Here is a 15,701-nt window from a genome sequence, read left to right as displayed (position 1 = left end):
TCACCTCTGCTCACAGGAGGTCTCTTCACCGAGCTCTGACATCCTCTTCCTGGCTCCCTCCCTCTCTCCTCACATCCTTCCCCGTTTATCTTACTCTCCTTTCTGTTCCCTTCCCCTCTTCTGCTCTGTCTCCCTCCTGTTTACTTTGGTTTCCCACATTCTGTTTTGCCTCTTTCTCTTGCTTCTCTCATCTTTTCTACATTTTTTACTTTTCCCCGTTTTCTGGTAATCCTTGGTTTTCCCATCTCCTGTGTCCTAACCACCTCTCCCCATTTTCCTTCTTCTGATCCATCAGGACCTGAGACTCCTTCCTTCTCTGCCCACTGCCCCCTCCCACCTCCTGAGGTGCTGACTCCACAGCACACAGCCCTCTGTGCCGCCGTTCACAGCCTGGGCCTCCGGAGGGGCCTCATTGCCAAAGTGTGTCTGTCCCACCTAGGGGTGCCTTAGTTAGTGTGTGGGGTGGATTTGGGGTGTAACTTGGTAGCTAAGGATCAGGCTTCACTTCCTCCTCGTGGAGGGGGTTGTACAGTGCACCTCTCCTTTAAGTTAAAAAAAATTCTCTGGAGGTCAATAACTTCCCTTGGGCAGGAGTGCTAATGCAGCAACTTGGATCCCTAGGCCCCCCTTGGGGCCCTGTCCCACCTGAGATTGGCTCTGGAATTTTTACTGACTTCCTAAAACCCACTGTCTACAGGCCTTGAGGACAAAAAAATATTTGAGTCATTTCTGTAAACGATGAATGCTGCTGGCCATCAAGCCTTCAGCCACTGCAGCAGCCCCCAGTGGGGGCAGCCCGAGGGGAATTCATGATGGAGATACACAGGGCCCTGGCTTTAGATCATTATGATGCATAAGAAAGGAATGATTCTGATGCACTCAGACTCCTGCACCTTCTGGTCCCAAGAAAAACACTAAACCTTGAGATTTCTGTTTTTGTAATTACTAACTGTGAAGAAAGCTGATCGCCGAAGAATTGATGCTTTTGAACTGTGGTGTTGGAGAAGACTCTTGAGAGTCCCTTGGACTGCAAGGAGATCCAACCAGTCCATTCTAGAGGAGATCAGTCCTGGGTGTTCATTGGAAGGACTGATGCTAAAGCTGAAACTCCAATACTTTGGCCACCTCATGCGATGAGTTGACTCACTAGAAGACTCTGATGCTGGGAGGGATTGGGGGCGGGAGGAAAAGGGGACGACAGAGAATGACACGGCTGGATGTCATCACTGAGTCGATGGACATGAGTCTGAGTGAACTCCGGGAGTTGGTGATGGACAGGGAGGCCTGGCGTGCTGTGATTCATGGGGTCGCAGAGTTGGACACGACTGAGCGACTGAACTGAACTGAATAATCCTTTGATGCTTGACTATATTTGACTATATGTTTCCTTTTTTTTTTTTTTTCAGTAAAACTCCCAAGTATCCTGGCCCCTCCTCACCTCTTTGGAACAGTTCTGCAGAGTGATCTGTGAGGTGTCTCCCAAGCTGTATTCTCTAGTGAGGTCTCCAAATATAGAACGTAACTCACAACTTAGACTGTGAGGTTTCTTGTTTTTTGTTTTCCCTTCAATCAGCAGTTTTGGTGACTGATGAAGGAGAAACCCAGAGCAGACTTCTAACTCTACAAGGCACTGGAGATTGGGTACTTTTTGTGCCCATCTGCCTCCTCAGGGAGTCCAGATGAATATGGGAGAGGTTATTGGATCTCCTGTTATTGGGTAATGAGGCAAAGTTTGATTTGGCGCCATTAAACTCTTCCCTGGAAGGGTAGGTTTTCCTCAGCACTTAGTTCAAGAAGCAGTACCGGGGTTATGCTCAGGAGAAAGACACTCAGATTTTGCTCGGTGGAAACACACTGAGTGATATGAAATGAAATCCGTATTTTAATGGCAAGAGGAGAAAAGATTAAATATTTTCCTTTCCCTGTTTGGGCCTCCTCCCTCCCCTAATGGGTATTGTGCATCTGTATTAACCACGCCTCCTAAGTAGATAACATTGCATTTTTATCGTATCAAGGATCACAGCTTCTTAGGAAATAACCTTCTTTCTTCTCCTAAAGGGTCACAATGACCACACACTTTGTTGAGCTGATCTGGATCATGTTAAGCATCAGTAATACCTCACTTGATGGATAACCCTTTGTCTCAAGAGCTTATATAACTGTGCTTTGACCTCGTGGGTAGAACATTCACAGAGTGTTCTGCAAGACTGTCTCTAGGTTATAATTTCCTGACTGGCCCAAATAAAAGTTTCCACTTGTTTCTTAGACGGTCGATTAATTTTTTCATCACAATGGGTTTTTTTCAGATGAAAGATACAGAGAAGTACCTACAGAATTATATTTACAAGGTCTTGCTTAACTGGAAATTAAAGGAAACATCACCCCAAAACGGCCAAATTGGTGTTCACTGGACTTTGCAAAATTAATTAGTTTTGCATGTGCAGCTAGAAAAACCAGCTTGATAAAATATCTTTTTAGAATTCTGACCTTAAAGGATCAAAAGCCCTTTAGAGGGATCTTGCATTTCTCTTCCTCCATCTTTGATATGTAAATATAACTGATCTTCTGAGGCTTTTTTCCTGTATTTTAAGAGTTTTCCTGTCTTTTAAGAGCCTCTACCATCCAGAAGGAACACATGGCAGCCAGTCAAATTGATTAGAATTTTAAGGAGATTTTTTTGATCTGGCTGTGTCAACACTTCTAGCCCATATGTGGCCTTTGTCACCTTCACCTTCAGGGGATAGGTGTCAGCCTATACAGTGAAGGCCCTTTACTTTCTTAGACTATTTGTGAAAGAAAGCTTTCTAGGTCTTGTGAAGGCTATATCCTCTTCTGGGGGCACCTCTTGTATCTTATTGGTTTGAGTCACTATTAAAATTACTACTCATCAATGGCCAAACGACAACAGATTTTACTTTTGGGTTCCACAATCACTGCAGATGGTGACTGCAGCCATGAAATAAAAAAGATGCTTACTCCTTGGAAGGAAAGCTATGACAAACCTAGACAGCATATTCAAAAGCAGAGACATCACTTTGCTGACAAAGGTCCATATAGTCAAAGCTATGGTTTTTTCAGTACTCATGTATGGATGTGAGAGCTGGACTGTAAAGAAAGCTGAGCATCGAAGAATTGATGCTTTTGAACTGTGGTGTTGGAGAAGACTCTTGAGAGTTCCTTGGACAGCAAAGAGATCCAACCAGTCCATCCTAAAGGAAATCAGTCCTGAATATTCGTTGGAAGGACTAATGCTGAAGCTGAAACACCAATACTTTAGCCACTTGGTGAGAAGAAGTGACTCATTTGAGAAGACTCTGATGCTGGGAAAGATTGAAGGCAGGAGGAGAAGGGGACAACAGAGGATGAGATGGTTGGATGGCATCACCTACTCAATGGACATGAGTTTGAGTAAACTCTGGGAGTTGGTGATGGACAGGGAGGCCTGGCGTACTGCAGTCCATGGGGTCGCTAAGAGTTGGACACGACTGAGTGGCTGAACTGAACTGAACTGATGTACGATGAGTTGGAGCTGAGACACTTCCCTAAAGCCAGGGCCACGTGGCCTACAGGGTAAGGGTAGACAAGGAAAACCATGGCCTTCAGCTAGAAGAAAGGATAAGCTTCACATCCACCTTCACAGGAGTTTGGATTTTTTTTTTTAAGTCACCACGAGAAAAATAGAAATCTCAAGTCTTCTTTTCTTGTGGGTTTGGGCCAAAATATTCTTGATCCCTGAGCTCTTAAAACCCCTACCTAGGAAATTAACTCAATTTGTGCCCTACAGGTGATTGGCCAGGACGATTCTGAGCAAGTGCAGTTCTTCTGAGTGAAGCTCCCAACCCAGGTGCCAGGGTCCTCCCAGGAAAAAGGGGGTCCTGTAAAAGGGGGCTCACAGTTTAATGACAAAGTACACAAGGGATCAACCCACTGTGAGCCCAAAGAACTCCAGTGAACAGACACCAATCTGAAAGAGCAAATAAATACAGTTAATACAATTAATCTCGTTAGAAAAAGTCACCATGAAAAACGGACAGGAAGATGGGAGCGAGGAGCATATGAATTGAAGAGTGTCCTCCAAAAGAGTCATGTCTACTCAGAACCTCAGCATGTGGCCTTATCTGCAAGTAGGGTCTCTGCTGACATACTTAGTTAAGAATTCCGGTGTGGAAATTGTCCTGGACAGAGGGTGGGACCACAGTCCAGTAACTGGTGTCTTTACAAGAGAAAGGACAGAGAGATTCCCATACATGTAGTTGAGAGAAGATGATCATGTGCAGGTGGAAACAGAGAGGGAGTTAGGTAGCCACAAGCAAAGGAGTCTCCAGAAGCTACAGGAGGCAAGGACAGACCCTCCCCTGGGGCATCAGAGGCAGCGCAGCCCTGCTGACCCCTTGTTCAGACTTCCGACCTCTAGAACTGTGAAAGAATACGTTACTGTTGTTTTAAGATACCGAGCTTATCGTAATCTGTTGTACAACGAATTTGTTACAAAACCAAGATAAATTTCCAGAAAATTTTCAGAAATGCTTGCCTACCTCCTGCCCTAGAGCATGGTGGTCATGTGGATCCCAGGACCCCTAGTCATATCCCCCAGTGTCTGAGACTCACAGGGGAGGGTCCACTGATCTAGAGAAGGGCAGTCAGTCCAAACACCCACAGGAGCCGGGAGGGAAGGAAATAAGTAAAAGGGATGGAGAGGACTAGAGCCCCAGGAGAGGACAGAGGCAGCTGCCTCTGTTGGGGGCGGTGGAAAAGCAAGATGCCATGTGCATAAGGTCTTGTGTTTATAAACCAGGATAAAAGGTTACAGATATGCCCTACAAACATGTGTGCATGTCTGTGCACACGTGTCTACATGTGATTTCAGAGCATGTGAAATGTACTGAGGGCTGTACATGAGGTTGAGGACACGGATGCTCCCGGGATGGGGGGTGGACGCTCCTGTGAGCAGGTAGGAAGCCTGGCCGTGCCCAGGAGGGTAAACCAGGGCATGGGAGCTGATCATAGTCCTGCTTTATATCAATCAGACATGAGAATGAGAAAATACAGAAGATACTAAGCAACGGTGAGCATGAGGAACAGTATAAAGTAAAGGCTTAGTAAGTGCTCAGCTCCAGGCACCCCCCCACCCCCAGTGCTTCCTAAGGGCACACAGCCCGGTGACACCAGATCTCCTGAGGAGTCAAAGAGAGCTGGAAATGCAGATTTTCGCTGCAATTAAAATATTGAGTAGATAACAAACACTTAAGAAAAAAACAACACCATTTCTATACAATCTCTTCTCAAAAACACTGTGAAGGGAAACACACCTCTGGACCACCTGCAGTACAAACTGGTTTGCAACCCCTGATCTGGAACAAATCAAGCTTGCATGTGCTGATGTCCAGAGTGGGGACAGGGCCTCCTGGGTCCTCTGTGAGGGGAAGGGGGACAGGTAGCTGGCATGGATTGAGTATGCTTATGTTCCAGGCCCTCTGATGAGCCCTTCACATGTCTTCATACATTTAATTCATATGAAGTCACTATTAAGACCATTGCACAGATGGGGAAACTGAGGCTCTGATGAATAAGCTTGCCCAAGGTCATTCATCTATGAGGCATCCCCTCCAAGCCCCACATCCTCCTTGTCACTCTGAGTGTCCATCTCACCTCCTCCTCCTATCTCTGTCCTGGCCATGACCTTCCCAGCTCACTGTCTTCCAGTCCACATGCCTGGCTGCTGGACAAGCAGGGCTCAGCCACATCCAGGCTGTGCTCTGACGGGGCACCATGTCCAGGCTCACAGGGCACCATGTCCAGGCTCACAGATTAGTGTGGGGAGACTCAGGCAAACCTCTCGCTTTCCAGGTTGGGGAACAGAGGTCCAGAGAGGGCACAGGCCTTACCCAGGGTCACACAGCAGGAGCCCCTATGGCTTTCCTTCCCCAAGTCCTCCCTCTGCGATATTAAATGGATCGAAAGTTGTCTTTAGCCTTAGGTGTAAATTGCAGGGTCATTTTGTTGAGGTAAGCTGGGAACAGCTTTGGGGACAGACACCTCCATCAGCCCTCACCCCAGGGCCTCTCCCCCACCCCTGGCTGTGCCCACTGGGAGACCAGCAGGCTCCAGGGCTCCACTGACAATTGGGGCTCAAGGAGCTTTGGGAGTCCAGGGAGGTTCTCAGGTTTGCTCTATATTTCTCTTTCCAGCCTCAGCTTGTCCCATGGTTTATTATCAGCAAAGGCGACAAGGCCCCAGATGGCAGGAACCTGGCTGGGGCTCAGGGTGCTGGCCCTTCAGCCCTGGGGGCCTCTCAGCAAATAGTCTCTTGGAAACAGGACAGCTGTCCCTGAGGAGGGGGCGGGCTGGAGGGGCCTCACTCCCCCCCGCCCCACACTGGACCCTGGAGGAGCCCCTGTGTGAGCAGGACTGCAGCCCTGGCTGGCGGGACAGTCTTGGGCAGGTGACCTGGGCAATTCAGTGGTCTCCAGGGTCCCGGCCCCTCTGGCTGCGTGTCCCCGTCACAGCCCGAAACCCTTAAGCCCCTATCCTCCTGCCTCAGCTCCAGTCCAGGCCCCTCCTCCATGGGAAGGCTGGCTCCATGCCTGCCTGCATCCCTTCTGGGTCAGAAGACCCCTACTGGGATTTCTCAGGGCCACTGGGACCCTGGGATCCCCTGAGTCATCTCCACTCTGCCACTCCCACCCCTGCCACAGTCTTGGAGCATCTTCAGGGCTGTCAACTTCCAGGGGTACTGCAGGGGCCTCCTGTTTCAACCCCTTCCCTTAAAAGGGGCCGATCATCCGTCCATCCCCACACCCTCCCTGCGATGCCCTAAAAGCCTCCCTATCAGAATCAGACACAGCATTCTTGTTCATTCCAATCCCTTCTTCCCAGCTTCGAAGCTGCTAACCAGTCTTCCAGGCCAGGAAAATCCTCACTCAGCTAAGACTACTCCTAGATCTCTCCTGACCTACACCTAGATGGCAGTTTTGGAGCTTAAGAGCCAAACATTATGTTAATTATTCTGAGGTTCCCCCGTGACGCCCCATCTTGAGTCATGCTGGGTTGGGGTCTCCCTTCCTAGTGGGGAAGAGTCACAAGTTAAGGAAAAATTGGGCAGAGAATTCAAAACATTCCCACTTCCCATGTCTCTCACCCCCACGGCCCTGCTCTCACCCCATGGCTCCTCCCTGCTCACCTCTGGAGCTGCCCTCCTCCGGGTGGGGCTGTGTCCCCTCAGATGGCAGCTCCTTCTAGTGATGGCTGCAGGTAGGAGAGGCCAGGACACGTGTGGGTTCAGGTTGCTGTGGAAGGAGGCCGTGGCCTGAAGGTGGGACCTGGGTCCCAGAGCTCCCACCCACGGGGGACCGGCTGACATGCAGGCTGTAGAGAAAAACGCTCAAACCCACAGTTGAGACTTTTACCTGGGATTCCCAGTTCCTAGCCATGCCACCTTAAGGAAGGCACTGGATTCCCCAAGAGTCTGTCTTCTCATCTGTAACGTGGAGTGAGCAGTACTATCCATAATCCCCTTTCTGAAATCCCCGGGTCAGATCTGCTCCAGGACTCAGTAGCTTTTAGCTTCAGTCACGTAACCTGGTGCATCTCCCTACATGCCATAATCCCAATGGGGCCTGGAGGCACCTTTTAATCAAACATCTTAGTATTTCTACAACTGAACTCTTGAACATTTACACTAAGTGAAATAAACATAGACCACAGATGGTCTCACGTCTGTTCAGGTCAAATTTTCTTATGAAATGAGTTTTTAATTTCTTTTCCAGTTTCAGAGACTTAAAGGTTTGGGGTTGCAGATAGAGACCTTACTATCATGTGTCTCTGTAGATAATGGCGCACAGCACAGGAAGATCCAAAATGTTCATAATTTGAGGCCAGACCCAACCCTGCTGGGAGCTTCGAGATAAGACAAGTCTGACAAGGCCAAGGGTGATGGGTGGGGAGAAAACAGTGTGGAGCAGCTGTGCTGTTAGCAGGGGTCTGAGTCATTGGCTCAAACTCCACATACCCTGAGTCTCAGTCCTCACAGGGCCCTGAGCCTTTTCCAAATGTCTGACTTAATCCACCTCCGGAGCTGGACCTTTCTCCCTCAGTGAAGACTACGGCCGTATCAGTGACACAGACTTGCACCACCATCACAGCACCATGAGCTTGCTCTCAGGCCTGGACTCTGTGGCCATCGTGGGCTATTTCCTCCGCCTGGGGCAGCTGCTCTCCACCGGCGTGCCCTTCTCGCTGGTGGCCGTCGAGGACACTCTGCAGGCAGGCATAGGTAACAGGTGCTTGTTCCTCTGGTCCTTCTGCTTCTCTGCATCCCTCCTCATCCTCCTAACTGAGTTATGTATATTCCGGTCCCGCATTCCCCACTATTGGGATGGTTTTCTCCATGTCTACGCCTATTACTTTGCCTTCATCTGCCTCTCAGCCTCCATCATGTTCGGAATCACCTACATCCAGTACTTGCCCCAGGGTCCTGTCCAAAATTACGCCATCACAGCCACTGCCTTCTCAGCCATGGCTTCTGTGCTTTATGCACTGGAAGTGCCCTGGGTGTGTACACGACCTGGCAATATATACTGCTTTGTGCCCACCACTCAAGGCGTGATCAGGAGGCTGGAGAACGCCGTGGCCTGTGTCATCTTCGGCTTCATCACCAACACTGACTTGTACCAGCACCAGCCGGCCCTGATTTGGTGTGTGGTCGTGTACTCGATCTGTTTCATCCTGGGGGCTGTGAACTTCTTTATCAACGGCTGTGACCGCGACAACGACAGAAGGCTGTCCATTCTGTACCCTGGTTTCCTGGTGGGGCAGACCGTGCTCTCCATCCTCCTCTACACCACCGCTGTGATCCTCTGGCCGCTCTACCAGTTTGACAAGGATTTTGGGGGCCAACCTCAAAGGTCCAACGATATGACTTGCAGCGGTGAACTTCCCCCCACACTGTGTGTCTGGGACCAACGATTGGCTGTGGCCATTCTGACAGCCATCAATTTGCTAGCTTACGTGGCTGACAGTGCATACATGGCCTTGGTCTGCCCACGAGTCTCAATTCCTCTTAACAGAAATTTCATTACTGAGCTCTGCCTTCTCCGAAGTCCCCTTCCTGGCTCCCTCTCTCCCTCCTCGCATCCTTCCCCACTCATCTCACTCTCTTTTCTGTTTCCTTCCCTCCTTCTGCTCTGACTCCTTCCTGTCTTGTGTGGTTGCCCGCATTCTCTTCTGCCTCTTTCTCTTGAAATTAAATGACGCTTACTCCTTGGAAGGAAAGTTATAACCAATCTAGACAGCATATTAAAAAGCAGAGACATTACTTTGCCAACAAAGGTCCAACTAGTCAAGGCTATGGTTTTTCCAGTGGTCATGTAAGGATGTGAGAGTTGGACTATAAAGAAAGCTGAGCGCTGAAGAATTGATACTTTTGAACTGTGCTGTTGGAGAAGACTCTTGAGAGTCTCTTGGACTGCAAGGAGATCCAACCAGTCCATTCTAAAGGAGATTAGTCCTGAGTGTTCATTGGAAAGACAGATGTTAAAGCTGAAACAGCAATATTTTGGCCACCTGATGCAAACAGCTGACTCATTGGAAAAGACGCTGATGCTGGGAAAGATTGAAGGCAGGAGGAGAAGGGGACGATGGAGGAGGAGATGGTTGGATGGCATCACCAATTGAATGGACATGAATTTGGATAAACTCCAGGAGTTGATGATGGACAGGAAGGCCTGGCGTGCTGCAGTCCATGGGGTCGCAAAGAGTTGGACATGACTGACCGACTGAACTGAACTGAACTTGTTCCATCTTTCCTACATTTTCTATTCTTTGTCCCTTTTCTGATCATTCTTAGTTTTCCCATCTCCTGTGTCCTGACCACCTCGCCCCATTTTCCTTCTTCTGATCCATCAGGACCTGAGGCTCCTTCCTCCTCTGCCCACCGCCCCCTCCCATCTCCTGAGGTGCTGACTCCACAGCACACAGCCCTCTGTGCAGCTGTTCACACCCTGGGCCTCTGGAGGGGCCTCATTGCCAAAGCATGTCTGTCCCCCTGGCAGTGCCTTAGTTGAGGTGGGTGAGTATGGGGCAGTGAGGTTGGGAAGCAGGGTGGATAGGGATTGGACCCTCTTTCTCCCAGTGGAGGGAGGTGTCCACTCCACCTCTCCTTTAAGTTAACAAATAAATCTCTGGAGATCCATAATTTCCAGCAGCAAGAGGATTAAAGCAGAGACCCTGGGTCCCTGGTTCCCACCTGGTACTCCAGATGGGGTATTCCAGCCCCACCTGAGATTGGCTCCAGAATTTTTGCAGGCTCACTGAACACCTGCTGCCTCGAGGGCATCTTAGAGGAAGCCAGGAGTAGATATCCTTCCATCCCAACTACTCTCAGAGGAATCAAAGTAGGAGCTGGCAGAGAAACCCAGGGTCTTGAAGACACCTGTCTGCAGTGTTGGTGAGGGGAAGTGATGTGGCCCTCCTGCCTCAGTGATCAAAACAGCAGGTCCTGCCTCTGCAGGGAGAAGAGCATCACCACTGCAGCCTTAAAGCTGATGTTAGCTGGATTTCTTTTCTGGTTAGAAGGGCACAAGTTACTGGGTGGCCCTATTCTTAAGGGAGAAGGTTCTTTTCATTTTAATTTTTCTGGCGTGGTTTGAACAGGATGGGGATTGCTGCTGCCATAGTCAAGGAAACTGCGTTCATTGAATGTGTGCGGCACACACGTGTGTTTCTGTGTGCCAGCTGCTTTCTGATGCTGTGTCCTGTTTCTTTGTGACTCAAGGATCATGAGATCCATGTAAATGTGCATCATTTTTTAAAATTCTTGGAGTTCCCGGTACCCATCAGCCCCTGCAGTCAATCATAGAGAGAAGCGTTGTCCAGAGGTGGTATCCCTTGTACCACATCTATAATGTTAGCTTTTAAACCTTTAGCTCAGACAGTAAAGAATCTGCCTGCAATGCAGGAGTCCCGGGATTGATCCCTGGGTCAGGAATATCCCTTGGAGAAGGGAATAGCAACCCACTCCAGTATTCTTGCCTGGAGAATTTTATGACAGAGGAGCATGGTGGGCTACAGCCCCTGGGGTCACAAAGAGTTGGACACAACTAGTACACACACAAGATAAAGGTCAGAAAACACATGAAATCCACAGATCCTAATCACCCCCAAACTTGCCCTGAGTGCAAAGCTGCCAAGCAGTCTTCTTCCTCATGTAAGCAAGCCACCTTCTCAAGGAAACCCTCCCTGAGTTTCTATTCCCCTGTCCCCACCCCTCCAGCCCACCATTTACCACCTCAGCCAAATCCTAGACAATGGCCCAGTGTTAGGAAAGGAGAGGTGAGTCCCACCATAATGCCCAGCATCTGGTACCCTAGCTCTTAAAGAGGCCCTGCCAGCTCCCAGGTGCCTCTTTTTAAAGGGGTGTGTGTGTGTGTTGTGTGTGTGTGTGTGTGTGTACTCTCAGCCTCAAAGCCTCAGAGCCCAGCATCCTAGTGTCACCAGGGCCAGAGGGGCCAGGCAAGCAGAGCTGTGGGGGAGGGGAGGGGAAGGACCCCTCTGCTGCCCTTCACTCCTGTACTGGGATAAAGCCTGTGATTCTCACACAGGGGCAGGTTGCATGGTGGGGAGGGCTCCCACGAGGCGGTTCCCATGGCCGAACAACATTATGAACTAATGTAGTAATGTCCATATTTTTTGGAAGACAAGAAAAATATAAATTTATTCTTTGCCTGTTTGGCCTCGTCCCTCACCTCTAGTGTGGATTGTGATCCATGTTATGTGTTAACTAATCTTCCCTAAGGGCAGAAGTACCTGCTCAGCCATGAAGATGAATTTTTCTTCTTCTGGTGCAGCCATGTAACTCCTTAGGAGATAACAATGCTTACTTACGACTTTATCAATACCACGAGTTCTATTACATATATTCTGCCTATTTTACTTTTATATGACTTTTTCTTCTATTGCTGCTGCTGCTGCTAAGTCACTTCAGTCATGTCCAACTCTGTGTGACCCCATAGACGGAAGCCCACCAGGCTCCCCCGTCCCTGGGATTCTCCAGGCAAGAACACTGGAGTGGGTTGCCATTTCCTTCTCCAATGTGTGAAAGTTAAAAGTGAAAGTGAAGTCACTCAGTCCTGTCCGACCCTTAGCGACCCCACGGACCGCAGCCCACCAGGCTCCTCCATCCATAGGATTTTCTAGGCAAGAGTACTGGAGTGGCTTGCCATTGCCTTCTCCGTTTTCTTCTATTACCAAATGTTTAACAGAGCCTATGATAAAAATAATGATGACCAAGTGACTTGAAACAATTGACCTGATGGATAGTCTGTAAGACCCATGATTGTGACAGTGTGACTCTAGATATGGGAAGAAGCAACAGGAGGGAACCTTTCCTGGAGCCTGAGGGACTCGTAAGGCAAGTGGCCCAGAGGAGCTTGCTACTGTTTCTAGGACTGGGTGAGTAAGAGCATGTGAGTGGTCTGTCAGTGAAATTCTTAACTCTTGAGACAAATTGGTCAAAGATCCTCCCAAATTTTATTGAAAATAACACTAAAATGGACGGGATTATGTAGTAATGTGACCCTCCGCCCAGGTCGACAAGAATCAAGTCATTAGCCACTGCTGTTGCTGACCTAGTATCCGTCCTGGAGGGAAATCAGAGTGAAGATCAGGATGAGGTGTTTTGTTCTCTGGGAAACCTGGCAGAACCAGCCCTCAATTAAATATTCACAGGAGAAATATTTATGAACTCAGTGTCTTGCATCTTCCCATGCTTAGAAAAGCACTAATACTGTTAACTAAGGTATGTGTTCCTCTCAGATAGCAGTCACCTAAAAAGACCTGGTTGCATGGGCCCTCTGACCAAAATCACTTACATATTTGTGCATGTATGTGGCATGCTTAAAAAGCAGAGACGTCACTTTGTCGACCAAGGTCCATCTAGTCGAGCTATGGTTTTTCCACTAGTCGTGTACACATATGACAATTGAACCATAAAGAAGGCTGTGTGCCAAAGATACTTTCGAATTGTGGTGCTGGAGAAGACCCGAGGGTGTCCCTTGGACAATAAGGAGATCAAACCAGTCAGTCCTAAAGGAAATCAGTCCTGAATATTCATTGGAGGGACTGATGCTGAAGGACTGAAGCTCCAATCCTTTGGCCACCTGATGCGAAGAGCTGACTCATTGGAAAAGACCCTGATGCTGGGAAGATTGAGGGCAGGTGGAGAAAGGGGAGACAGAGATGAGATAATTGGATGGCATCATCAACTCAATGGAAAAGTTTGAACAAACCTGAGGAGACAGTGAAGGACAGGGAAGCCTGGCGTGCTGCAGTCCACGGAGTCACAAAGAGTTGGACACGACTGAGCAACGGAACACCAATGACAAATGGTATTACAAAATAATGGCTGTGTTTCTCCTCAGCTGCTTATTATATCCTTGTAGCTTATTTATGTAACACATGGTGGTTTGTGTCTCTTAATCCTCTGTGTTACCCCTCCCTCCTCTCTCCCCACTGGTAACCATTAGATCTCTGTATCTGTGAGTCTGTTTCTATTTCAGGGATAAGTTCGTTCATGTCACATTTTGGATTCCACATACAAGTGATATCATATGGTACTTGTCTTTGCTTTCTGACTTTCTTCACTTAGTATGAGAGTCTGTAGGTTCATGTTGCTGAAAATGGCATTATTTTAATATTTTCTTTATTTCACATATGGAAATAGGGGGGCAGATTTGCATCTATGAAATATGGAATATTCTATATTTCACATATGGAAATAAGTGGGAAGATTTCCTTCTGTGAAATATAGAATCTTCTATATTTCCTGTATGAAAATATGGTGGCATATTTCATATGGGAAAAGAGAATTTCCCATATTTCACATGTGAAAATATAGGGGCATATTGCTATTTATGAAAACAGAATTTCTTATATTTCCTGTATGAATATAACGGGGCATATTGCCATTTATGGAAATAGAGCTTCCTATATTTCATGTATAAACATATGGGGGCATATTTTGTATATATAAATAAAATGTCCCATATTTCATCTATGAAAATGTTAGGGGAAGCACACTGATTGAAACCGCCCACTCTGGCCAGGCACCATAGTAACCATTTGCAGGAGTCGTTTTATGACAGAAGATCCTGATAAGGAATACGGAACTAATAAGCCACCACCTACCTGAAAAGTTCAGAAAAGGTGGAAAGGAGACACTGGGTGTCCGTCCACTTCCCAGAATCCCCCTTGCTAGCATCCATCTTGGCTTAGCGATGCATGCGTCTCCAGGAAAGACTCTGAATTAAAATGGTTGGTCAAAGACCACCTGGAAACTAACATAAAACCCGAGACTGTGAGCCACGCGACAGGGCTGTTCTCCTGGGTTCCCTTACCCTACTGCTCTCCACCCGGGTGCCCTTCCCAATAAAGTCTCTTGTGTGGTCAGCACGTGTCTCCTCAGACAATTCTTTTCCGAGTGTTAGACAAGAGCCCAGTTTTGGGCCCTGAAAGGGGTCCCCTTTCCTGCAACAAATGGCGACCCTGGTGGGACTCTTCTTTGCTGAGAAGAAGACATCCTGAGCACTCAGGGTACTCAGGGGCCAGCTTACCTGCCAATGGACCAGACCCAGCGGCCACAACTGGGACCCTTTTGTCCCTGGTCTCCTCCTGACGTGGACAACTGGCCAGAGTGCCCCGGCCGATAAGGAACAAGAGACTTTATTGACCTCTCTCCCTTTCCCTCTCTCTTTCCTCTCCTTAACCCTTCCTATCATTCCCCGTTTTTCTAGTCCCCCAGTCCTGGACGCGGAAATCTGGTCGAAGGGCCTCAGTCTCAGCTGAAGATTGGAGACTGATCACCTCCTCTTGGCAGAGAACTCAAATTCTGGTTCTGGTCTGGTCTGATTTCTGGTAGGGCCGAGTTCCAATCCTCCCTTCTCTGGAGGCCCAGGGAAAAGTCCCGTAACGCCTGGGTGTCTGCAGGTGGCAGGAGAGTCTGTAAGGCCGCCCCTTTTGGTCCCCTCGCCCGCCTCCTCCCCTTCTTCTTTCAACCTGGCTCCCTTTCCTCCCTTTGAAATCAGTGAAGACCGGAGATATTTTCCTTTACTCTGTTGGTACTTGGGTCTGAAGTTCTGTGTCTCTGTAGAAGGTTTTCTGAGAGACTGTATTCTTGTATTTAAGGGAGTGTCTGATGAGGACTGCCAGGTTTATATGTATGTGTTTTAACTCTGTGTTCTGATTTTTGATGGCCATTTTGCTTTCTCTGGCCACCATTCGGTTTAGACCTGTCACCATTTTGTTAGAACTTGATTTTCTTTCCCTGTGCCTTGAGACCAGGGCTCTCAGGAACACTTGTCTAGACCATCTCTAACTCCTGAGACTGAGGGAAAAGGAAAAAAGACTTTAAAATTTTATTTATTTCAACTATTTTTTTATAAACTAGTAAATTTTATACTGTAATATCTAATTCATGACTAAACTTAGAAAATGAAGCTAGATCTTGCACTGTGTCTGTCTAAATATGTCTTAGCATGTCTTTGTCACTGGGTAATATTCTTGAGGTTAATTTATAAATGAGCTCTATTTAATTGGCTTAAAGAAAGGTTCAGTTCAGTTCAGTCACTCAGTCATGTCCGACTCTTTGCGACCCCATGAATCACAGCACGCCAGGCCTCCCTGTCCATCACCAACTCCCAGAGTTCACT

At 48.1% G+C, this 15,701-nt stretch overlaps 1 protein-coding gene across 1 annotated transcript; it reads left to right on the top strand.

The window, feature by feature from the left end:
* The first annotated feature begins 4,924 nt into the window (after nucleotides 1-4,924).
* On the top strand, nucleotides 4,925-14,838 carry LOC148774562 (myeloid-associated differentiation marker-like). Its single transcript, XM_088829718.1, has 5 exons — nucleotides 4,925-4,951; nucleotides 6,542-6,603; nucleotides 8,094-9,033; nucleotides 11,270-11,328; nucleotides 14,787-14,838. The coding sequence occupies exons 1-5, from the start codon at nucleotides 4,925-4,927 to the stop codon at nucleotides 14,836-14,838; spliced, it is 1,140 nt and encodes a 379-aa protein (XP_088685844.1).
* Nucleotides 14,839-15,701: the final 863 nt, after the last annotated feature.

Source organism: Moschus berezovskii, chromosome 21 (genome assembly GCF_049115385.1).
Source record: "Moschus berezovskii isolate FMDL1 chromosome 21, NW_MosBer_1.0, whole genome shotgun sequence".
NCBI classification, from domain to species: domain Eukaryota; kingdom Metazoa; phylum Chordata; class Mammalia; order Artiodactyla; family Moschidae; genus Moschus; species Moschus berezovskii.
This window is presented reverse-complemented; position numbering and strand designations above follow the sequence as displayed.

Excerpts from the sequence above, each read along its gene's own strand:
- LOC148774562 (XM_088829718.1), top strand. The coding sequence starts at position 4,925 with ATGGGGGGTGGACGCTCCTGTGAGCAG. Across the intron at positions 6,604-8,093 it reads CCTGCCTGCATCCCTTCTGG|TGAAGACTACGGCCGTATCA; the intron begins GTCAGAAGACCC and ends TTTCTCCCTCAG. Across the intron at positions 9,034-11,269 it reads ACAGTGCATACATGGCCTTG|CCCACCATTTACCACCTCAG; the intron begins GTCTGCCCACGA and ends CCACCCCTCCAG.